Source organism: Podarcis tiliguerta, assembly GCF_965153285.1.
Source record: "Podarcis tiliguerta genome assembly, chromosome: 10".
Lineage (NCBI taxonomy): Eukaryota > Metazoa > Chordata > Lepidosauria > Squamata > Lacertidae > Podarcis > Podarcis tiliguerta.
The window spans coordinates 20,893,905-20,919,269 of NC_139543.1; the positions used below are offsets into that span (position 1 = coordinate 20,893,905).

Consider the following 25,365-nt stretch of genomic DNA (forward strand, 5'->3'; position numbering starts at 1 on the left):
TGTGGCCTGGATGCTGACTCTGAGAACAAGTCACCAGAAGACTGTGCTCTGCAGTCTACAAAGGAACAGGGTATACTATATCAGATAAAAGCACAATTTTCAAATTAGCAATGAAACTACAGGTAATACCATCATCTGTGCTTTTATGAGATATTATAGTTTTTTATGTCACTGTAACTAAGCACAATATTTGATCATATTAATGCTTTGCAGCTAATTTGGAGATTCAGCTGGGAAGACTACTAGCCCTGCCTTTTTATAATATAAATGAGCTCCAGTAAATGGCTCGTTGCATCTGAATTAGCCATTATCAGTACAGGGGAAGGGAATATATACATTTAAGTGGTACTGGAAATGATACCTCTAGACATCAGCCCAATGCAATCTACAGAGGGAAACACAAGTATTTCAGAAGCTCAAAATTTTGCTGCATTGCTTCTTAAAATATAAATTGGTTTGCTTTGACTTTACGGAAATAATATTTGTCAGTGCCACAAAAAAATCACCACACGTAATATTTCAAGGGTGTAAAACACTATGTTTCTGCCAGTAGGTGGCAATAAATATCTACACCACATATAACAGCAATTCAGATTCTCAACTAAAACTTTTAAAGGCATTGTCAGGAGGCAAATAAAATTAACATTTCACTCCTTGAAATAAATAATCAGATTCATGCTCATTCCATACTTCCCACTCAAGATCTTTGAAGAAGAATCTGTTTTCTTGGGTTAATTTTCCAAAATGACATGCATATATATATATATATATATATATTTAACCCCCCCCCCCAAAAAAACCAGAGATCCACTCAGTTGTCTCATTTATACAGCAAAGTTAAAACTGAGGCATTGGTTAGACTATAATTTACCCTTTTTTAATATACCACAGAATAGTTAAAAGCATCATTCAGATCAGGCAAGTTTTGAAAGCATTTTGACTTTTTTATGGCGCTTTACTTGTGGCTCTGTAGCTTTGGGCTACATGACAGCTCCTTAACCATAGCTGAGCTTATGTCCAGGTTCAGATATAATGCTAAGCTATGGTTAATATTAAGTATAAACCACCTACAAATTTTGATTAACCATCAACCTTAAGCTACTGGACTGGGTTCACACACAATGCAAAGCCATGGTTTAGGATTACATGTGAACCAGGCCAATATGTGTTTATAGCAGATTACACCTCCTTAGAAGGATGTACCAAAACAGCACCCAGGTTGATATGGTTGACTTAATCAGTATTTATTTTATTTAGCTAGATTTTTACCCTGCTTTTTTAATACAAGATATTAAAAAACAATAAAACATATCCAATAAAAAATAGATGGCATAGCAAAACACACAGAAGAGACATAACATGAATAAACAGAGACATCAGAAACGACAACAGGTCGCATTCAAGTCAGCAACAAAATATCATGTGGAATAAAGGTTCTATAGCTGCCTTTTGAAAAGCTAACAACGCAGTAGTAAAATCACTAGGGTTTCTACAATCTAGATGCCACTATGAAGTGGGCAGCTTTGAAAGTATGAGTTAGCTGGTCAAGTGCCAACCTATTTCTGCCATCTGTCCACAACCTCCTGGCAGACAAGGAAAACTTTCTGGAAGCCAACCTGATGCACACTTTCAAATACAGTCATACCTTGGAAGTTGAATGGAATCTGTTCCAGAAGTCCATTCGATTTCTAAAACATTTGGAAACCAAGGCGTAGCTTCCAATTGGCTGCAGGAGCTGAGTCGGACATTTGGGTTCCAAAGAACATTCACAAACCAATTCAGGGTTTGCAGCATTCAGGAGTCAAAACGTTTGACTTGCAAAGCGTTCGACTTCTGAGGTACGACTGTACATCTCTTCCTTTTCAGGCTCAGACCTGGACAGCTTCCCGCCTAAGAAAAGCAGAGGGGAGGTTGGGAGATAAGCGAAGGGTGGACCTGGCATGGCAGCAACTTAGTGGCCTCAATGTGCTCGTTTCACCCCACCCTCCAATCCCATGCTCTGCACATAAATACATACAAAGGCAGCCTGAATTCCCTATTCTGGGGCTCTATCTACCTTTCCCATTTTTTAAAAAAAGAGAATTTCTGCTTTTCTGCAAATGTCAGCATTCCCATGTGGATGTGCCAGTTTGACTGCATAAACAACAGCATTCACCACATGAAAAGTGGAAACAGAGGTTGGTGGTAATATTATGATTATTTCAATTCATAGTTCCAGGTCAGGTTAACAACACTACGGTGATCACACTTAATATGTTAAATATGGAGATTTTTTTTTTTTTAAAAAAAGCTGTGCATTAACAAGTGGAAACATCACCTTGTACAGAATAACAAAACTATTATAAAAGCTACAGATTCTGCTAAGGCTTAACACAAACATCCTGTCTCCGTCACTTCCCACTCTGTGGAGTCAAAACATGTACCCTCATGTGATAGACAACAATCCCATGACTGCAATCATGGAGCAGGAATTCTAACACCGCCGCCACCCCCAAACCCCAGGACGATGAGCCCAGCCACCTTTTATTCACAGTCGCATAAGCACTAGACTACAGCATGGCCTTAAACCTGTACGTTCAACCGCTGAAATACACACCCAACATGTAGCAATGGAGATTTATGTTACTGCTTTATGAATGAACACTGTGTTTTATGAATGGACTCTGTATTTTTGGAATTACCTAAGAGCCACCAATAGGGAGCTCTAGACTCTGACAGCTAACCAATTGGGTACTACCAAACAGCGACCCCTATTGCTGAAAGCAGGTAATCAGCAGGAAACGCTTCAGATCAGCCTTTGCACGGTTGACTGACTGCTGTGCATATAATGGAGAAAGCTCAGAAATTGTATCCCTTCTTTCGTCCTGGCCAACTCTATTACGCTGGTGTAAACCCTGGTGCACCAGGAGCCCAGAATAACAGCAAATAAAATCTGGGCTTATGTCAGCGACTGATAAGACTTGTCAACCTGTTATTCCAAAGTCTTTCTAGATTATAAAGCTCCAAAATACAGGCCAAAAGAGAGCAGGTCTGGAAAGAGCAAGCCATACAGTGGACACCACCAGTGAAAAGGCCCTGCTCCGTGTAGCTCCTGCCTTGTCATTTGATAGGGTGCCCACTTGCCCTCCTTCTTGACATGGAATGCTCTCTATTGGAGTCTCGAGTTCCAATATAAAGACCATAAGAAGGGAGAGCAGGGACCTTGAAGTTCCCAAAAGCTGTTAATCAAGCAAGCAAGCACACAGGTCACCTTTGTCACAGGACGCCTATGTCCTGGCCAGGCCTGCACCCAATCTTGTTTCTGTACACTCTTGTTTGTTCTCAGTAACAAAAATCCTATTATCAACATATACAAGGAGAAAAGTTTTCCCCCTTCATTTGCAAGGAATCATACAAACCAAAGTGGCACTAATAAAAGTTCCAGGGTGGCAACAGAAAGCAAACTAAAAATGCTTTTGCAGTTCATCAGAACTATCCAGCAATATCAAGTTATAGGAAAACTGGTGCTATTAACAGTAACCGTAGTTGGTTAGTTGATTTGGCAATTTTCATGCACATAAGGTCTGATGCTAATTCCCGCCGCCCCGCCCCCCAAGAATTAAATGATAACTCATCAGAGGCAGCTACAGTTGCAAATGGAAACAAAATATCTATGGTAGGAAGAGGAGCAGGTTTGCTCAAGTGTGTTGCAGGTAAAAATACTGTTTGTAATGAAGTGAGAGCAGTAGCTGCTTGAATAAGCAAATAAGAAAGTTTTGAGAATTTACATGCGAGATTAAAATTCATTTTAATGAGCTGTCAGGTGATTAACTCATCTGTCAGGAGAGCTATGAGATTCAGGTGAGGGTCATATGGCTTGTCAATCCCAGCAGGTATATAACAGGAAGGCCGATGGCCTGCCCAGGCCATACCCGTCATCATCCTTGGTTTCACTCAATTTTGTTTATAACACTCTTCCATTTTCTTCTAGTTGTGAGGGTGGGGAGGGGCCTCACAATTGGAGTAGCCTAGGGCCTCTCTTCATCTAAATCCAGCCCTACTCCTGAGTCTCACAGGGTTGCCACAGAAAGACTGTAGCCGGTTAAGGGAGCCATGGCCTCAAAAACGTTGAGAACCTCAGCTATAGCAAAACGTACTACATCACATTTCCCACTAGATGTCATAGTAATGTAGCTGTAGAAATGTTATCTTAAGAAGCTAGGCTGATTTTCATGGGTAACGCTAAAAACAGGATTGCAGGTGTGCAACTTCAAGTCCAAGACCGAGCAATAAGTGAGGGAGATCCTTAATGTTTCTCCTGCCGCCACCTTCTCCTGCAATCTCACTGCTTTCCCTACTGTGGATTTTTATGTGTCAGTATCAAGAGCATTACCTACAGTGAGGACTTTCATTAATAATTTGGTGTAATAATTTGGCTCCTACACATTGTGGAACTATCAAAACTGATTCTTTTTTTTTTTCTGGTTCTCATAGCACACTAGGAAGTATTGGGTTGAAATTAAATAAAGAAGGGACATCTACGAATGGGGCAGCTCATATTTATATTTTGAACTGGTGCCTGGTCCCTGCTTCTTTCCCACTACACATAGTGTATGAACACACCTTTTTCAAAAATCCAGCCAAATCGTAAGTATGATCCCAAGATGCTTCTGATATATATAATCCATGAGCAAAACAATGAGCAAAAGGCAAGCAAGGTTCAAAGCAGCATAAAATGGCAAAAGCAGCCAGATGAAAGCATGTTTGAAACATTATAATGTGGCTATTCTGGGCGATTGATTCAGGAGAGTTAAACAGACACATTTTTGCACGGACGCTATATTTACGCTACTTATCTGCACATGTAGTCCAAACAGGAACAGAGGCAGCCCTGTACTCACCTTCACCTCAGAGTAAGCCTTGTGTAAAAGTTCTGCATTGCTTAAGCTTCATTTAAGCTCCACATTAAGATCTTAAGTAGAGATAATACTTTGGCCACCTCATGAGAAGAGAAGACTCTCTGGAAAAGACCCAGGTGTTGGGAAAGATTGAGGGCACAAGAAGAGGGGGACAACAGAGGATGAGATGGTTGGACAGTGTTCTCAAAGCTACCAACATGAGTCTGACCAAACTATGGGAGGCAGTGGAAGACAGAAGTGCCTGGCGTGCTCTGGTCCATGGGGTCACAAAGAGTCGGACATGAATGAACGACTTTAAGCTGTGTCAAAATTCACCATTATAATAGTGTTGTCAACCTAAATCCACATGCTTCTTGATGTCTCTCTCTGTGTGTCTTCAGAGCAAAGTCATCACAGGTAAGTTCCCAAAGGTGACAGATGGGGTCTTCTATATCAATTCTGGACTTCCCACTAGGTCCATTGCTGTCTTTGCTCTCAAGGCACTGAAGGGAGAGAAGTGGGAATCAAGGGCTTGGTTCAATGTGTAACTGAGAGGGCTTGGGTGAGACACACATGAGCCTCAACATGTCAGGCAGCCTTGGGACTTTTGTGGGTTCTTCCAGATCTTTAGTTGTAATGGGGGTTCTCTGTGGTCTGACAAGCCTCTTCCTCAGCCGAGGTCTCCCTGGGATCCTGATAAATGCTCCCCAAAGCACTCAAGATTAATCAGAATCTGAAGAATCTTTATTTGCATCAGCCACTAGCCACAGCAATAAAATGTACTGAAGGTAGAGGTAAAAAAAATTAACTATAGAAAATACATTTTGGGGGTTTACATCGATAATAAAATAATAGGTCTTATTCTAATTACCCCCGGTTAAAAACCTTGCAGTTTTTGCTGTCACCTTGTTATGTACTGAGTTGAATAGGATCCAGAATGCAGCAGTCTGATTGGTCCACAGGAGCCACCCAATCCAGCTCCAGGTGGAAGTGAATCCGCAACCTGATTGGCCTACAGGAGAATCCCGGAATTAGCCAGTCACGTGGGGTCCACTGTGTAAATAATGTATATAAAGCAGACATTCTGGGGGAACTTTCATTCCTTCTCACCACTATGAGCTGAATAAAGGTAAAGGTACCCCTGCCCGTACGGGCCAGTCGTGTCCGACTCTAGGGTTGTGTGCTCATCTCACTTAAGAGGCCGCGAGCCAGTGCTGTCCGAAGACACTTCCGGGTCACGTGGCCAGCGTGACGAAGCTGCTCTGGCGAGCCAGCACCAGCGCAGCACACGGAAACGCCGTTTACCTTCCCACAAGAAAGCGGTCCCTATTTATCTACTTGCACTTAGGGATGCTTTCGAACTCCTAGGTGGGCAGGAGCTGGGAACGAAAGACGGGAGCTCACCCCGCCGCGGGGATTCGAACCTCCGACCATACGATCGGCAAGTCCTAGGCACTGAGGTTTTACCCACAGCGCCACCCGCGTCCATGAGCTGAATAAAGAGCATGAAATCCACTCTCGACTCCCGAGTATATTTCACTGGCGACGAGGATGGGATCCTGCTGAGCTGACCGCCACACACAGCACCGCCACCGGTCGCACCGCTGCCTCGCAAGGCTTCAGCAGTACGCAGCAGTACAGTGGTACCTCGGGTTAAGTACTTAATTCGTTCCGGAGGTCCGTTCTTAACCTGAAACTGTTCTTAACCTGAGCACGATTTCTGTTCTCATCCTGAAGCAAAGTTCTTAACCCGAGGTACTATTTCTGGGTTAGCGGAGTCTGTAACCTGAAGCATCTGTAACCTGAAGCGTATGTAACCTGAGGTACCACTGTAAAAGAAAGAGTCCCAAACAGGACAAAGGCTCCCAGGATAGCGACCTGTTGGATGCTGCACACTGAAAATGCAGCCAGTGGAGGCTAGCAATACAAACGCAGCGTAGGAGTGGGCACAGCATAGCTGTCAACCTTTCCCTTTTCTTGCGAGGAATCCTATTCAGAATAAGGGAATTTCCCCCACCCCACCCATCTTCCCTCCCTCCACCCCCTTTTTCCCCTCTCCCCCTAATGTCTCAACAAATGAAACGGATTTGTAAAAATGTTACATGGAAAAAATACGAGAGACATTACACATACTTCTGTAAAACAAGAAAATATTTAATAATTTAAAAAAATACTCAAAAAGGGGAAACGTTGACAGCTATGGGACACAGTTGTGTGAAACAAAGTGCATGAAATAAAGCCACAGAGAGTTTTTGCCACGCGTGCAGTCCTCCTCATTTAATCCTGGGGCAAACCAAGGCTTGGCACGCAACGCACGTGGCAACCCAGCCACGCGCACTTAAGAGCGGCTGAGAGGAAGAGAACCCGAGGAACTTCCAAGAGCAGCCGCGCGCATGCGCCACTTTAAAAGGAAGAGACCTCGCTGCCGGAAAGCCATTCTCTCCGAGCGCATGCGTAGCTCCGCCCCGAGGAAAAAGCCGTTGCCTTGGCTGCGAGCCGCGCTTTCCTCGCCCCGCCCACCGTCGCGGTTCTGAGGCGGCCGTTGGCGGCTCGTGCGGACTGCCTTCCCCCACCGCCACCCCCAGTTCTAGCCAATGGGCCGTTGAATGTCTGTCAGGGGCCGCTTTCGTTTCCCGGCGAGAGGGAGTCCAGTCGGCCGGCGGCTGCGCCCCCCGAGAGCCCCGCCGCCGCCGCCCCGCTTCCCTTCCCCCGGCCTCCGCCGACAGGGATGAAGAGGCTGAAGGGGATCTTGAGGCTCAAGAAGAGGCGGGCGGCGGAGCAGCAGCCGGCGGCGGCGGCGGCGTCTAGCGAAGCTGTCGGCGAGGTTGCCGTGTCCGCCTGCGCCTCGTGCCTCGCCAGCGATGGCGCCTACGTGGTGCGGAAGAAAGAGTTGGGCCAGCTGCACCGGGCAGCGGCCGAAGGGAGCCTGGGCGACGTGCAGCGGCTCGTGCAGAGGCACGACATCAACGAGCCGGATAAGGACTCCAGGTGATGAGGGAGAGCCGCGGAAAAGGCGCCCCCCCCCCCCGAATCTGAGCCGGAGGAGGCTTCTTGGCATTTTATTATCATTATCATTGTTGTTGTTGTTTCGGGAATATAGCGCCGCCTCCTCCTCCTCCTACACGATTTGGCTCTCAGCTTGGTCTGCTGCTGCTTCCTTTGAAGATACAGTGGTACCTCGGGTTACATACGCTTCAGGTTACATATACTTCAGGTTACAGACTCCGCTAACCCAGAAATAGTGCCTCCGGTTAAAAACTTTGCTTCAGGATGCGAACAGAAATTGTGCTCCTGCGACAGCGGGAGGCCCCATTAGCTAAAGTGCTTCAGGTTAACAGTTTCAGGTTAAGAAGGGACCTCCGGAACGAATTAAGTACTTAACCCGAGGTACCACTGTACAGTCACTCCACTGTATCTTCACAGTAGCCTTGTGAGGTAGGCCAAGTCGAGAGTGAGTGAGTGACAGTACCCCAAAGCAAGGAATTCAGTCCCCTCCTTGGTCGGTGCCTGGCCCTGAACCCACTGCATTCTCATCCTGAATGCTGGAGATTGCTTTTTCAGTGATTCAAACATCCATAATAATAATAATAATAATAATAATAATTAATTATTTATTATTTGTACCCCGCCCCCCATCTGACTGGGCTTCCCCAGCATTCTGGGTGGCTTCCAACAAAGACTAAAATGTCACACATTAAAATCTTCCCTGAACAGGGCTGCCTTCAGATGTCTTCTGAATCTCAGGTAGTTATTTATCTCTCTGACATCTGACGGGAGGGCGTTCCACAGGGCAGGCACCACTACCGACAAGGCCCTCTGCCTGGTTCCCTGTAGCCTTGCTTCTTGCAGTGAGGGAACCACCAGAAAGCCCTCGGCGCTGGACCTCAACATCCAGGCAGAACGATGGGGGTGGAGATGCTCCTTCAGGTATACTGGGCCAAGGCTGTTTAGGGCTTTAAAGGTCAACACCAACACTTTAAATTGTGCTCGGAAACGTACTGGAGCCAGCTCCTAGGGGTTGAGGTCCCTTCACCCCCCCCCCTAAAATATTTGAAATATTCTCCCCAATGCTTTATTCAAGTTGGCACCAATTGAAGGAATGCCAGGTGATATAAGCAACAGTCACTGTATCTTCACAGTAGCCCTATGAGGTAGGCCAAGTTGAGAGAGAGAGATAGTGATAGTACCCCCTAAGCAAGGAATTCAGTCCCCTCCTTGGTCAGTGCCCGGCCCTGAACCCTCTGTATCCTCATCCTGGATGCCGGAGCACTTTTTCGGTGGTTCAACGATCCATAGGAGCCAACTCCTAGGGGCTGAGGTCACTTTGCCCCCTCCATAAAATATTTGAGGGGGCCAGCCCCCACCCCCAAGTTGCTGGGCATGGCTAGTCAAGTGATGTGTGTGCACCGTATCTTGTTGGTTGATTATGCAGGGTGGGGCTTACCTGTTGTCGTCCATTATTTTATTCAAGTTGGCACCCCTGGAAGGAGGGCAGGGTGATATATGTAGCAGTCACTCTGCTGTATCTTCACAGTAGCCCTGTGAGGTAGGCTAAGTTGAGGGGGGGCAGTACCCCTAAGCAACGAATTCGGGCACCACCTTGGTCGTTTCCTGACCCTGAACCCACTGCATCCTGGACGCCGGAGCACTTTTTCAGTGGTTCACTTGTGTCCAAAGAGCCATAGCAGCCAACTCCTAGGGGCCAAGGTCCCTTCGAGCCATCCCAATAAAATATTTGAGAAGGCCACCCCCCAAGTTGAGGGGCATTGCCATTCAAATGTGTATGTGTGCTGCATCATGTGATCTGTTATGCAGGGCACAGCTTTCCTCCCCCCGCCGAAAATATTTTATTTAAGTTGGCACCCCTGCAAATATCACATAACGCCTCTGAATGCTTAACATCTGGATTTAGGGTGGGTCGGGCAGTTCCCTCGCACAGGGTGCTGAACTGAGGGGGTGCAAAGTTGAGAAGATTTGTGATTGGGTATATTTATTAGGGGGCGCCAAATTTTGGGCTCACACAGGAGGCCATATTATGAAAGAGTACCAAAGTCTGCCCCTAACATTACATGAATAGGAGCATAGCTAAACTATGTGTCTTAAAAAGCAGCGGCTAAAGATGCTTCTGAGTAGGAAATAATTGGTCATTTGCATGATGTTTCCCTTACAGGGTAGAATGCAGGGATTGTGTAAAGCAGTCTTGGAGTCTTCAGCCCCTTCAGTACAGTGGTACCTCAGGTTACATACGTTTCAGGTTACATATGCTTCAGGTTACACATTCCGCTAACCCAGAAATAGTGCTTCAGGTTAAGAACTTTGCTTCAGGATGAGAACAGAAATCGTGCTCCAGCGATGCAGCGGCTGCAGGAGGCCCCATTAGCTAAAGTGGTGCTTCAGGTTAAGAACAGTTTCAGGTTAAGTACAGACCTCCAGAACGAATTAAGTACTTAACCCGAGGTACCACTGTACATTCCTTGGGGTTGTTCTTGCCTCACTATTTTCAGGCACCTGTTAACTCCTTGCAACTTTTTACTTAATAAAAAAATAATGTAAATAATGCACTAATATTGACCACGAGAAACAGTAGGTGTGGGGAGTCTTTATTAAGTTGTGACCATACTTGTCCCATGAAGTTTAATAACTGTGTCAATCAATAATCTCTCAGGCTTTACTTTTAGGGTTGTTGTGAGGGGGAAATGGGCAAAACCAAAAGTATAAGATAACAAATATTAAGTCAAATAACACATAGGAAAAAACTCTTGCTGTTCTGAGTGATGTATTGATTGTACTCAATGGTATGCCTTCCAGAACACCTTTGCATCTTGCCTGTGCTGGTGGATATACAGATATTGTTGCTTTCTTGGTAGGCAACAAATGCCAACTAAATTTCCGTGATAATGAAGGGAAAACTCCATTAATGAAGGTATGTATGAAACAGTAATACAATACCACATTCTATAAATGCCATATCTAGTTGAAAATACCTGTTTAGTACCACTTTTTTTGTTAATGACAACCATCAACAAGTGAAAGTGAAAGTTATTGCTTCATGTTTCATTAAATTCCGACAGCGTTAAATATTTGTTTGTATTAACATCATTTGTGGACCTAATTTCCTTTCTTTAATTGTTGCAGGCTGTACAATGCCAGCAGGAATTTTGTGCAATTTATCTGCTTGAGAACGGAGCAGACCCTAATATTGTGGATGCTCACAGTAATACTGCCCTCCACTTTGCTGCTGCTAATTCTGGTGTAGCTATTACAAAACATCTCCTTAAATATAATGCTGATATTGAAGCACAGAATGAGGTAAAGTAAAATTAGCTGACTACCATAAAATATTTTTTGCTTCTGAATGCTCTTTTGAATGTTAAAATAGTTTATTGAAGAAAAATATTTTTGCTTATGTTGTCAACTTGCATGCAACTTGTCTTTTGTGGCAAGAGAACATTGTAATGAGTAACTTTTGTATATTACCCACTCACCCCCAATCTACAAGTGCAACATGTACAATTTACCAAGCATTCATGTGAAAGCATAGCATGCTGGTTCTGGGTTGAGTACTATAGTATTCAAATGATTCCCCCTCTGTGGTAACAGGAAGGAGAAGAGAGAGGCCTACTCAGAGTAATTAGGGAGTGGCACTGCCCTGTCCTGCTGTTGGTTACTGAAGTGGGAAGAGAGTAATTCAAAGAAGCCTGAAGCCATCCTATGTGCTTTTAGCACCTTGTATAGTACTAGTTTGGGTGCACAAAGCCCTAGAGGCCTTTCTTAAGGCAGTATTCTTCAATGAGACCTGTGAGTATAGGGTGGTATATAAATTTTAATTATAATATAATATAATAATATAACATAGCTGGGAACCTTAAATTATATTATATTATTATATTATATTATATTATATTATATTATATTATATTATATTAATTATATGGTTCCCAGCTGTGTTGGACTTCAATTTTGGTCATCCCTAGACAGCTTAGCAAGCTGTTGGGGATGGTGGGAGTTGTAGTTCAACAATATCTGAGAACTCTGGATTGAAGAACACTGTCTAAAGGAGCTCCCCTCACCTTCAGACTTGCTCTCCCACCTTACTTTGTGCAAGCTCTGTTGGAGGCAGACAACTTTGGTCCACACACAAATTCCTCAAGTTCTATGGAAAACAGTAAATATGTGTGTATTGCAAATTTTGTCTGCTAATTCAGTTTTATGCTTACAGGATGGGAATACTCCTCTATTTGTTGCTGTCACAGAAAACAATCGAGAAACTGTAGAGTTTCTTTTGGAAGAAGGAGCTTCTGTAAATGCCACAGATAACTCAGGAAGGTACAGTCTGATTCATTTATCTGATCTAAAGACTTAAGGACTATTTCTAAAGAAAACTGTTGTAGTTTCTGTCCTAGGAACTGTAATATATGAAGAGGCTATGGGTTGTATGCAAGAAAGTAATTGCACTTGCATAACTACTTCTACTCTTGCAACAAAAGTTCTCCCACCATGTGCCCTGTAGACCCCCCTGCAATCTGCTTTGTAGGTTCCTCCAAACTTTTGGAGCGTATTTGAGGTAGGGTCTGTTCTTAATAATCACCAGCTCTTCATGTTTTTATTCTTGCGGTAGAATTTCACAACCTTTAACTAGTATGCTAATTTGGACAAAGGCTGCTGCAGTGAATAGACTTTGAGTCTGATTCTGAAATGTTGCTTTGCTGGTGTAACAATATAGTAGCCTAATCTCGACCAAAAAACGAGAGTATCTGCATAGACCTTCCTTCCTGTGCTGCCCACCCTTTCATGTTCCTGCTTTCTTCTTGACTCTCATTTCCATGCTTCTTACTCCGTCCTTTTTGGCAACCTGGTTTACACCTCCATTTACACCTTCACCCCAGTCTTGTAATGTGCTCTATGTGGGGCTTCCCTTGTGCCTGATTCAGAAGCTGCATTTAGTGAAGAATGGTGCAGCACAGTTGCTGACAGGAGTGAGACCTTGTCAGTATATAACACCTGTGCTCAGATTCACACTGGTTGCTGATTTGTTCAAGCCATTACTATTAGTATATAAAGCCCTTAAGAACTTGGGACCAATTCACCTGCAAGATCGCCTTACCTCATGTATGCCCACTTGACCAGTTTGATTGGTGGAATCAGCACTAATACAGGTGCCACATAATACACGTTCCACATTTGTAAGAAATCAGTCTTTTGGTGTGGCAGCACCTGCACGTTGGAACTCCCTGCCTATTAGTATCAGGCAGGAGCCTTCAGAGTGCCCACCCCGAAACACCAGATTCTGTGAGTATGCCCTGACTACTAGTGGCAGGGATTCCTTACACCTGTGCTGGATTTAGATAGGCACAGTTTCTCAACTCTCGTTCTGCAACACTGGTCCCACTCACTACTGGCAGAGTTTAACAAAGATGGGTGGAGGGATGCCTTGCCTTATCTACATTATTTCCAGTGTAGCAGAACTTGGTTTGTATTGTTCTGTTAACCAGCAGTGGGTAGAAGATCTAAGTTAAATTCATCAATAAAATTCAGCCGTTCTTGCCCTTTATGTTTCAGAACTCCACTGTTGACTGCTGCTTCTGAAAAAAACCGTGATTTAACAAACATTCTTCTTCGACATGGCTCAGATGTTTTCCATAGAGATGGAAGTGGATGGTCAACAAAGGATTATGCTCTGAATAGCGGAGATCCCATGTAAGCTTTTATTTCTAACATTTAAGATTATTCATTGACCATAAAATAAATAGGTTGAATTTTTTTCAATCATTGCTGGAATGAAAATATCTATTTATTTAGCGCGCGCGCGCACACACACACAAATAAATAAATGGATCAACTGTTATGTGAGAGTGGATCGTTAGAAAGTCAAAGACCCTTTCAAAAGTTAGAGTTTTACTCCTTGAGTTGATGTAAAACTGTTCTTCTTGTTTGAGGTATGTTCTTATTCTCTTCATGAAGAATCAATTGTTTGTATTGTCATGATTTGTAAAAATTATCTCACTTCTACCCCTTAGTCTTCTACAATATGTATCTGAATTTTCTAACTACAAAAATAAAGAACAGAGCTCTGGAGATCAAAAAGTCTTAACTTTATTGAGCAGCCCAGAAAAACCTGGATATTCTGGCATGTTGGGCGCACCAGCTACAAACAAAGAAGGTACGATTTTATATACTAAAAATTTTATATACTAAAACAAGAGAATCTCTCCTTGTTCCGACATGGAATTTATTCAACTAAAGTGATCAGGCAAACTGAAGCTACCCTTTCTATGTTTCAAGTACCCAACTGGCAACTAATAATAATCACAAAATGATGAGAGTTGGAAGGGAATTTGAAGGTCAGTTAGTTTAAACCCTTGTTCATTGCAGAGTAGCCACATTCCTCACGGCTTCTGTGTGCCATCTCCTAGGGGTTGTTCGAGTTTTTATCCTGAAACAAGCCTGTACAGTATGTTAATATAGTGCAGAATGAGTGTGTGTGCGTCTAAGGATTTCTTAAAGTTTATGGCACCTGAAGAATTCCGGCTTTAGGCTACTGAGTTACACTGTAGCTATATGCAAACTTAGTTAAATGTATGCCATATTTGAGGGGCTAGAATAGAACAGCTTCTATAATATTGCAGTTACTTTGTGTTGTTGGCTGCTTAGTAAAAAATATCGCATTTAAGTTTATACACACACTTTATAGAAGTAATTAATAAGTATTTGTCCTCTTAAACCCTCATTGTAATCCTGAACTTAATCATAATATCTCCCCCAATGGGGAAAGGGGGGGGGTGGGACTTGGGAAGGGGGGTCATTTTGGAGAGAAGCAAATTCCATGACAAGGTACAAGAATCAAAACAGCAGTACACTAGGATTACTTTTTTATTCTTTGTGGCGTGTCTGCTTATTAAAATAAAAAGAAGTTCAGAATCTTGCAAGGAAGGTTCACTCTTTGATCCGCAGACTTAGTGTGTGTGTATATTTACAGAGCTAGGCCCTGATACGAAAAATGATTGCCACAATGCTGCTTTGAAACATTATATACCTACCTTCATGTGAGACATCATGCTGCAGCTAGTGCAACACATCCTGCCTATTCACTTATTTAATGGGTTAAAAGGAAAGATGAGTTACAAGGTCACTTCTAGCTCTGTCATTCTGTGCGGAGGGTATTGCTTGCAAGTTCAGTAGCTTTGGTTGCATGATGGATTCAGTTGCATTTTCTGGTGTACAGAGAAGTCTGAGGCTTAAGTCTACCCCCCTGCCACTGGAAGCTTTAAGGTAGTGGTGAAACTTCAACTAACCAAAACATATGATACCATGCCATATTCATATTGCCTAAATAAAACATTGCTAAGGATGTGGCCTTAGCAGTTGTAACTTCCCAGCATTTTGGAGCTTAAGTGACCATGGAAATCCCTAAACATAGCATGTTAAACTGAAAGGGGTGCTTTTTTTTGGGGGGGGGGGGACATCAAAACTTTGCTTCAGCCAGCATTTCATCTCATATCTTTGTGCTGTCACTTCTGCAGTAGAAACCCAAGAGTCGTGGTTATTGACGTCTAGTAATATTGTAAATTGCTTCAGGATCCCTCATGGGAAGTGATTCATATATTAAATGATGATGATGATGATAGTAATAATAACATCTCTGAATGCACTGTGGAATGAGAGATGGCAGCTTAATTTCTGGCTGCATATCGAGCTTGCCAGCAGCATTCAATTTGTACAACAGCCCTGGGTTCTCAATAGTGGTATCAAAACAACCAAATGAACAGTGCTCAGAAAGTAGCTATAAGCTGGTGGAATCTAGGTTGGATACGTATTTTTTTAACCATAATTATCATAGTATAAACCAGGGGTAGGGAATCTTTTCTGGTCCAAGGGTTGCGTTTTCTAATGTCTAAGCTCCCAGGGGCTTCATATCAGCCATGGTCAGGACTAACATAAAAAAGTGGATGAGTCCCCTGGCACACTCTTATACATATGCAAATTGCTGCATATTCACAAGTAACATGTTCATAACACTCATTCAATCATGCCCACAGCCCTTATACATAGAGAGAGAGATGCACATACACATTTAGACTTGCTGTCAACACCCTCTTTACAGTTAGTTAATCTTTCGCTCTTCATCTGTAATCTCAACAAGGACCCTCACACCCTTGCACAGTAATTGGGCTTAAAAATGCTGTTTCGTTGGAGCCTTTGAGATACTTCCCCGCCCCCATCAAGCCTAATTAAATGCTGCATGGGATGAATATTTGATGGCATTGCAGTACATGTGGAGGGTTAAGTTTTTCCTTCTCGGCTCTCCTTTTGCTGCACATCTTCCCCTCCTTCCTCAGCAGTTGGGCTTATTTTTTTTAAAAAAACCTTCTGTTGCTCCTAATGGAACAAGCTCAATTGTTGTGCAGGGGGCTGTTGGGGGACAGACGTTTGTTTCTGCATCCTACTGTCCAGGGATCCTTTACATTTACCTTTTTTACATGTATGTGTGTGTATGTGTGTGTGTGTGTGTGTGTGTGTATGCTTCATGTGCCCCTTAATCCTGTTTTAACTGTTTAGTTTGGTGTTTTCCAACTGTTAAAATTACATTTTCATTTCTTAGGAAGCACTGATACAATGTAAGTCTTTCCTTCAACATTGCCACTTTTTTTTTAAAGGAATGATCAGGAAGCTTCCTGCCTGTATATATAACAAAAGTGAATACTAAAGTGTCTCTTCTTAACTGATGTTTATAAATTGCTCTAGAGTAAGTTTGTAGCATGAGAGAATTTATTTCGGTTGTTGTAACATACCGAAATGCTGGAAGGGTCAGGAGGATTAGCTAGGCCCACCCGCTTTGTATCCTGAGAAGCTGCAATCCTATACAGTGCTCATTTAACTGGAAGTGAGCCACATTTATCTCAGCTGTACTTATACTGCTATCTTAGAAGTGCCTCCTGAGAAATAAGACAAGAATGTTAGCATATTCTTCTCAATACATTAATGTATGTAATCTACCAAAATATGTAAGGAGAAAAAACGTGCTTTCACACTTGTTAAGACCAGCTCCAGATTCGCAGGCAAATAATGCTAAATGGAATGGAAAACTTTCATGCCCTGTATTGGTAGCCAGTCTACTTAGGGGGGGGGGGATCATATCTATTAATGTGGTGATCAGGTGCTGTATTCCCAAGCAGAGAACTAAATGTATCAGCTACACCTTTCCAAACTACATTTTTTATCTCTAGTTGTGTCTTTGATCTTTTATGAGAAGTGGGGAAATCCAAATATCTGAGTGTGGGAGAGAGTTGGATGATTTGCCTTTCTTGAACTTGAATTGGTGGTTTGTTTTTCATTGCAGCATACTCATTACATTGAATAACTTGTTAGTTTATATGTGTATTTCTGTTTCTATATTTGTAATTGTTTTATGAATTCACTGTTTTTATCTATTCCTTCCATGCCTTGGCCTAAATAGATAGACAAGTGCACCTGACACTCAGTCACACAGCAGGAGATTCAGGGAAAGGTATAACAGTCTCCAAGGGTCAAATATGTAATGATTCATTTAGATTTAGATTTTTAATTCAGATTCCCTGCTTTGGTTTGTGCTTACTGCTTTTAGAAAATCCGTAGTATATAGTTCAATTGTAGCAAGCTGATGTGGAAATAACGGCCAAACTAGATGATGGGTTTGTGTGTGTCAGGATTGAGAAATATGGCAACCAAGGATGGATGCTTAAATCCTCTCCCCCTGCCATAGTTGTCACCCCCCATGCTTTTCCTCCTGGAGAAGAAGTTGCTATAAGCATCAGTTTTATCTTTCATGGACTTGGGTCTGATCAAATCTGCAATTTGTTTTAAAATGCAGAAATGTGAAATGCAATTTCTCATTTTACCTATCATCTAATTTAGCCCTTGGTATCTTGTTCTCTTCAAGAGTGAATGATTTAGAAGCTATTGTTGCTGTTCTGTACTACTTGGATCCACTGTACGCTAGAGCTCCCATTGTGCACATGATGGGATTGTCTAAGCTTCACAGAGAATGTTCCTCAGGCAGTGAGGAACTTCTCATCCATAGGGTAATGGCCTTGCTTAACTAGCGCTCACAGTGTTACATGTCAGCAGAGGTAATTTGGATGAGTGAATTGTATCTTTGGTCTCTGAAAGTTGTTTCTCCGTGCACTATCCAGTGTTAGGATGTGGGCTGTTTCTTCTGTGTAGCTTCTCATTCCTTTTCAGCCTGTTATAGGAAGTGACATTCTTCAATCTCCTTGATTTATCTATTGAGAGAAGGGAGAGAATTTCCAGAGTTCTCATGCATGATGAACAGGCTCAGAAACTTCTTTTTTAGAGAGCTGGAAATTTAGGAAAAGTACTTTGCATTTCCTACCCACCCCCTGCCCCTGAAACAAGTAATTTTGGAAGACAATAGGGCTGACAATGATAGAACTTTCATAAACAAGAACTTTTTGAGCTTTGGATAACTCTTGCGGAAAGCTCTGGTTTCTTTTCCCTCAGAATTTCACCAAAAGGCTCAGAAAGACCCAGCCATTTGGAATTGAGATAGTGTGAGTGCTCAAAATTACTCCCAACATGGAAGGTGGCTTGTGTGCTTGTTTTATTGATTGATTTTTAAAAGAAAATTCTGACCTGCCTTTCAACAAGGCCCCAAATACACATCGAGGCATCTGTGAATGTGAAACTTTCTTGTACTTTGGCTTTAAAGACAACTTCACAATTAAAATAAAGATATGCCTATGGAGCCATTTTTTTTTACATTGATGCAATCAAAAAGCCACGACTTGAAAAGGAGTTGTGTTTACATAGGTCCTTCTATTTATGCACACTTGTATCCATGTATATCGTTGATTATGGATTTGTATGCTAAATGGTTGTGCATTTCCACCATTCCCAATACCATAGGGAGTGATAAGCTTTACAATGGGGGAATCTTAGATGCATGCTTGCTGTTTTTTATTTAGCTAGTGAACATGTACAGAAGTGCACAAGGCAGTTATTTTCAGATTTTTAAAGATAATTTATCTTTGTACCTTGATACCTTTAGAGATTTGTACAGTTTAAAACATTTTAACTGAAATTGTTCCTTAAAGTTTATTCATTGTCTTGATTTTTATGTTTTTATTGTGCATGCTTTTTAAACAGTTATTGATGACCATTCCTTTGGAGATTCATTCAGGTAAGATTTTACATTTGCTTTTGATAAAATTAGTTCTACAAAACTGGATTTTTATTCTGATTTTTAAATGTTCATTTCAGAGATTCTGGAAAAGCAGATAATGACAGCTGGATTTCTTCAGAAGAAGAAGATTTCAGTCCTAAGGTATGTTATAACTTGCAGAAGTCAGTTGAACCATCCTGTTAGACTTGGGTCCACCATCTGCTATTGGTACTACACCATACCTCAACCAGTGTGATCAGTGTTTTTTGTTCGCCTGTGAGTTTTCCCCTGTTTGCAAACTCTAACTCCAGCGATGTACATATTTTAAGTACACTTAATTTATTGATTATTAAACCCCAGATTGATTGTTCTTATTGTTTATGTAGAGAATTATGCAGAAATTATGGTTTAAATAGGCTGGCTTTTTGCCATAATAAACACATTGGTTGATTGATTGATCCATTGATTGAGTGATGGGTCATTATGTAAAAGTCTTGGAGCTTTCTTCACCCACTGCTGAGAAAGAAACAATGTGGCCTTGTTAAAAATAGAATATGTGAAGTGTTGCTTCAGCTAAATCTTAACATGCTTAAATTTTGTTTCCAGAAACCAGAGAAACCAAGTTTGGCTCAGATAATGAATCTTTCCCAGCAAATCAAGAAAAATGGTAAGTTGCCTGTAAAACAGGTTTCTTATAACTTGCTTGAGCAATTTTTAAAAATAATTATTTCTCCTGTGTTTAATGTTTTGTGTGTGTTTGTATTTTGATGTAGTAGATGAGAAAAGTAACATTATCAGAGCAGAACCTATAGCCATTTCACAACAGAATAAATCAGATTCTGAAGCTGAAGATCTGAGAAAGTCCCTTCCTAAGCCTTTGTTCCAAGTTCAATCCTTTCCTCATCCTGTTCTGTCCTCACCCGGCTCCTTTTCAAAGTGTTCCCAGATGACTCCCAAACTGGACCCTAAGCAGGTAAAAAAATTAATTTACAAGCTTCTATCTATCATATGTTTATCATCTGTATTTTTATACCCACTTATGTTTGTATAAAGACAATGAAAATAATCAGTCGTCAAAAGAAAATATAAAAGCAGTATCCATTAATTCCCCAAAGCAAGAATTGAATGAGCCAAATGATTCTTCAATCATTGAAGAGGAAGAATGTGAGGAGGAGGAGGAGGAGGAGGAAGAAGAAGAAGAAGAAGAGGAGGAGGAGGGGGACGAAGAAGAAGAAGAGGAGGAGGAGGAGGAAGAGGAAGAGGAAGAAGACATGGAAGAGGAGGAAGAAGAGGAAGGAGAGGAGGAGGATGAAGAGGGGATAAAGGCAGAAATGGAAGATAACTTCAGTGAAGAAAAGGAGAATAATTTTAGTGAAGAAAACATAGAAGAAAGATTGGGCAAGATAGAAAATGTGAAAGGGGAATATTTTGAAAAACCAGAAGGAAGAAAATCTATTGCATCCAGTGAGCTTAAGCAGGAGGAAAATGCTTCTAATAGTAATAGTGAAATAGATTTACAAAACGAAGGACTGAAAGAATCTGTTGGCGTCTCAGTGTCTTTTATTGATGGGCAACATGAGCGTTCAGATGAAAATAGAGCTATTAGCAGTGTAAATAATGAACTGTCCAATTGTTCATTTGAAAAAGGAAAAAGTTCTAAATATGAAGACCAATTCCAAGAAGATGAGAAAAACATCGATATTTCACATGAGAGCCCCAAAAAAGTTTTCCCCTCATCTGAGATTTTTGAAGCAACCAAAGATTGTACAAAAGATGCATTTTCATCCCCCTCAAACAGTTGCCATGATAACGGGGTAGATTCAAACATGGGTGGTGACATTGAAAACGTTGATGATCCTGAGTCTGAGACAGAACTTGAAAAACACAAATCTAGAAAACAGAATTCCAAGGATGCTGATCTTTTGGATGATCAAGATATTGGAGAAGAACAGTACATGGATTCAGAAGAACTGGAAGAAGCAGTATGTGAACCACTAGTTCAGAAAAGAGAGAATATTGAGGAAGAAAATCTAAAAGCTTTTCAACCTAGTGCCAAAGTAAGTAAATATAAAATGATGGAAAAAATCATGTAGTAAAGCAAAAAATGAAAGGTAAAGATGAACTTCAGCGAAGGAATCTGCATTGTGAATTAAAGGTAAAATTTATAGTTTCATATTAGCCACCCCGTCATTTTTTGTATAACTGCTGTTGGATTACTGCAGAGATAGTCAGCATGGCTAACAGCTAGGGGTGAAGGGAGCTGTAGTCCAAGACATATTTAAGATGGCTCATTGGCTACCTCTGAACTAGTGTAATGCATTTTATAAATGACTGCCCTTAAAAGTTATTTGGGAACTGCAGTTGGTTCAGAACATAGCAGTGTAATGGTTAACCAGTAAGTGCTAGCTTTATTGTGTTTCATCAATGCTACAAAATCTGCATAGGCAGATAGGCAGTTTGTTTCTAGTCACAGTTCAAGGTGCTGGTTCTGGCCTGTAAAGTCAGAAATGGCTTGGGACTAGGATACAAGAATGACAGCTATGAGCATGCACAGTCTTTAAGAACTGCCTCAGAAATCCGTCTTAGGGTGTCTACTCTTTTATAGTTAGTAATTACTGTTTTTTAATTGTGAACTGCTTTCATAAGTCCATAGAGGAAAAGCACATAGAATTACAACGATAACGGATCAGTAATGATTTATGGTTAATAAAATAATGGAAATGGAACTATGTTAAAAATAAGTAAACTGTGACAGCAGTGGGGAATCTCTAGCCTACAGGCCTATAATTAAGCCCAGCAGGTTTCCCCAAACCATGCCAACCTGCCACACACCTCATATCTGATGTCTGGTGCGGGCAGGTAAAGGTGTGGCTGCAAATGAACAATCAAGAGTTCTTAATTGTTCCTTGGCAAGTAGGGCTCACTGACAACACCAGTCAGCTGACTGGTTTCTGAGAGAACCCTCTTCAGAGTTCTTAGTGATTGACAGATTGATGGACATTTCTCCCCCTATAATGCATTGGCAGCAGTCTGAAGCAAGATGTTTCAGATAGAAAGCCATTCTTAGTGCTTCCCACAAGAGGACCATAGAGTGGTATTTTTAACTTTACAACTTATATGTACATACTCAGAAGTAAGTATCACTTTGTTCAGCGGAGCTTACTCCCAGGTAAGTAGTACAGGACGTTCGCCTTAAATCTTACAAAAAATTATTTGTATGTAGATTAAACAATAAGTGGGAAGTTTAATTTTAAAATTAGTACATTCTTTGCACTAGGGAGAATCTTCAGAGGAAGATGCTGAGAAAGAAGATGACGAAGAGAAAGATGGGGGGAAATCAGATGTTGTCGATAAAAAAAGGATACATATCGGTAGCCCTCAGAATCCCCTACAAGATGGTGCTGTTAAAAAGGGTACAAAACTCAATTTTTATTTATCCATATCACAGATTATAATGTTAATATCATTTTGGAATTTCATTTCGGTCACTCGCATATTTAGAATCTGAAATGCAGTAACATGTTGCAAGCATTGGTCTCAGTCTGCTCTCAGACAGCCCTTACCTGTGTACCTGCCTACCTCTAACCCCGTGGTTCCCAATGTCGGGCACAAGCCCCATGGGGGGCAATTTGGAAGCTTGTTAAGACCAAGTTAATGGCCTTTTAGGCTTCCTCCATGTGAATAGGAGTTCACTTTTTGAATAATAAGAATTGTATGTCACCGGGGGGGGGGGGGGTGCATTAGGATTTTAGAGATGCTTAGGTGGGGCATGGCCAGAAAAAGGTTGGGAAACACTGCTCTAATCTGTCCAGGGGATGGAATTGTCTGTCAGTTTCTTCCACCTTGTGTTGTTCTTGTAGAACTCAGCAGGAAGGAGAATGGGAACACAATAAGAATTAGTTGACTGCTTTCAATTGAGTTTAGTTCCACCGACTGTTGGTCGTCCATTGCCCAACCAGCTACTACTGGTTGCAAGTATCAGCAAGTAGCAGAAAAGCGTATTTATTTGTGTGCTAATGCTACTATAACAGCATGATGCTACGCACGTACTCCTCTAAGACAATGCACTCCAGCTCAACCATCTTTTGTCAACTCAGAGTGTTCCAGCATCAAAATAAGGATTCCTAGACATGGTGACACTCTCCAAATGTCTTTGACATATGTATTTTATCCTAAAATGCTATGACCCCCCCCCCTTGTCTATCATATGGCCATGCACTCTCAATCTTCACCCACTTAGATCATAAACATTTCCCTACTCATCCTTGATTTGTTCTGAACCAGGTGCTGCTTATTTCCTGTCTTTCCTGCTTCAATCCATTAAAAAAATTATCTGCCTTTTTAATTTTAAGTCTTAACTCTCTGGTTCCATCCTGTTTCAAGTGAAGTTTTCTCCTTTTGGACAGACCCTGTTTGTCCCAAAATTTTCTCTGGTGCTAAACAAATCCAAAACCCTTTATTCCAACACCACTGTCTCATCAAATATAATATAACTTGCCATGGTACTCCAATCTCTGGTGACTTCCAGATTGCATTATCCCAATGTATTCTATGTGGGACTGCCCTTGAATCTACTCGGAAGCTTCAAAATGCAGCTGTCAGATTACTGTCTGGGGTTCCCTTTAGAACTTATATAACACCAGTTTTAAAGCAGTATTGGTTTCCAGTTTGTTTCCAGACCCAATTAAAGATGCTCACATTAGTTTTTAAAGTTGCTTAGGCCGCAAATATCAAAAAGAGTGTCACAATGCAGTTAAACTGATACTGTGATGAAATGAATACTAGTACTTTCTCTAGCCAAGCAAATGCTCAACTCAGCTTTGCTGCTTTGTCACTTGCTGTGACTGCCCTCTTGCTTGTGGCGGAAAAGTTCTTTTATAGAGAAAAATCAGTTGATCTTTTATTTTGTAGCTGCATTGACATTTGGAATGTATGAGGAAGAGGAAGAGGAAGAATCTTCATGGACTTCAAAGGTAGGCCACTTTGCACTACTGACGAGGCTTTCAAAGAAACATTGCTTTTTTGAGCCTCTTCTTGATTTCCTTATATATTATCCCATATGGGGATTGAACTTGCAATCTTGACATTATCAGCACCACACTCTAACCAACTCAGTATGTTCTATACTTTACATACTAACCAAATCATAGTGCATATATGTGAGGGAACAGATCATAGGTAAGCTTTGGAAGGGTAACATTGAATAGCAGAATATGCTTTTGTTAAAAAAAAAGTTTTTTTGGTTTACAAAGGTATGCACAATGTGTCTTTTTTCAAGTTACATTTTACATAGGTCAGTTTCATTTGTTGAGACCATGATAGATGAGTTGCAACCAATGTATCATGGTGAAGCTGCAATACTGAGGTCACCAGTAATGGTCCTAGGAAATGTTTGGCTGCAAGCATTTGACCCTGCTTGAGTGAATATTATTGTGTGAGAACAATGGGAGATATGTTAATTTCTATATGTAGTATCCAGCATTCAGTCACGAACCTGCTTTACACCATTAAAATTATTGGTCCAGCAAACTTCCCACAGTGGAAGAGGGTATCCTACACTGAGTTGGTCGTCTCACATGAATCTAATTACTTCAGTTAATCATCATAGCTAACGGTCCAATTCAGATGCTTCGTCTTTCTTTTTTGGATTATCTTTGTTGCAGCCAAAGTCTAATAAAGCTAACTTCAAACATGATACTGATCCTCAGAAGGCAGAAAGCAAAGAAAAGCAAAAATCAGGTAATGCATTCTATGATAAATTATTTGGAGGAAAATACACATTTTGTTTAATACAGTCATTATTAAATCAGGTTGCGCACCGCGTCGAACTCGGAAGTACCGGAACGGGTTACTTCCAGCGCATGCGCAGAAGCGCTGAATTGTGACCCGCGCGTGCACAGACGCAGCGCTGCGGGTTGCGAACGTGCCTCCCGTACAGATGACGTTCGCAACCCGGGCATCCACTGTATCATTTTCAGCTGACATACTTTGCATTTTTTCTTCTTTCAGATTTAATGGAAGAACTTGGACTAGATGCTGCAGATGATCTTGAAGGTTATTTTTATTTGTGTCATGCACTGAAAATACAACAATAAACTATCCTATGCTTCTGAAGGAAGAACTTAAGGCCACCATAAATTAGCTTAGTCTCTCTCAGGGCAGGTGTCAGGATCAGGTCAGCAATAATTCACAAGGTGTCAAAGAAACAAAACAGCTTTATTCAAAGAAACAAAACAGCTCAGGCCTGGTGAGCACAGGAATACTTCCCAGCAGGTCTTGCCCTGATGAGGCAGTTGCAAGGATTGAAGGTCCCTGCCTTCTCATAGCTCC

At 41.6% G+C, this 25,365-nt stretch overlaps 1 protein-coding gene across 18 annotated transcripts in view; it reads left to right on the top strand.

Moving 5' to 3' along the window:
* The first annotated feature begins 7,328 nt into the window (after nt 1-7,328).
* The window catches only part of ANKRD26 (ankyrin repeat domain containing 26), a 52,409-nt gene continuing 34,372 nt past the window's right edge, over nt 7,329-25,365 (top strand). For 7 of the 18 annotated variants that reach the window (XR_014502033.1, XR_014502034.1, XR_014502035.1 and 4 more), the window contains exons 1-15: nt 7,329-7,865; nt 10,686-10,800; nt 11,013-11,186; nt 12,097-12,203; nt 13,437-13,574; nt 13,895-14,037; nt 17,332-17,382; nt 19,020-19,053; nt 19,134-19,197; nt 19,642-19,702; nt 19,809-20,008; nt 22,313-22,448; nt 23,947-24,008; nt 24,699-24,774; nt 25,045-25,089. Coding sequence is in view for 2 of the 18 variants with exons in the window: in XM_083399224.1 (XP_083255350.1) it covers nt 7,606-7,865; nt 10,686-10,800; nt 11,013-11,186; nt 12,097-12,203; nt 13,437-13,574; nt 13,895-14,037; nt 17,332-17,382; nt 19,020-19,053; nt 19,134-19,197; nt 19,642-19,702; nt 19,809-20,008; nt 22,313-22,448; nt 23,947-24,008; nt 24,699-24,774; nt 25,045-25,089 (1,666 nt within the window). In the remaining 16 variants the exon portion in view is untranslated. Of the gene's footprint in view, nt 7,866-10,685; nt 10,801-11,012; nt 11,187-12,096; nt 12,204-13,436; nt 13,575-13,894; nt 14,038-17,331; nt 17,383-19,019; nt 19,054-19,133; nt 19,198-19,641; nt 19,703-19,808; nt 20,009-20,088; nt 21,093-22,312; nt 22,449-23,946; nt 24,009-24,698; nt 24,775-25,044; nt 25,090-25,365 lie in introns of all 18 variants that reach the window. The other 11 variants (XR_014502041.1, XR_014502042.1, XR_014502043.1 and 8 more) reach the window with 4 other exon arrangements.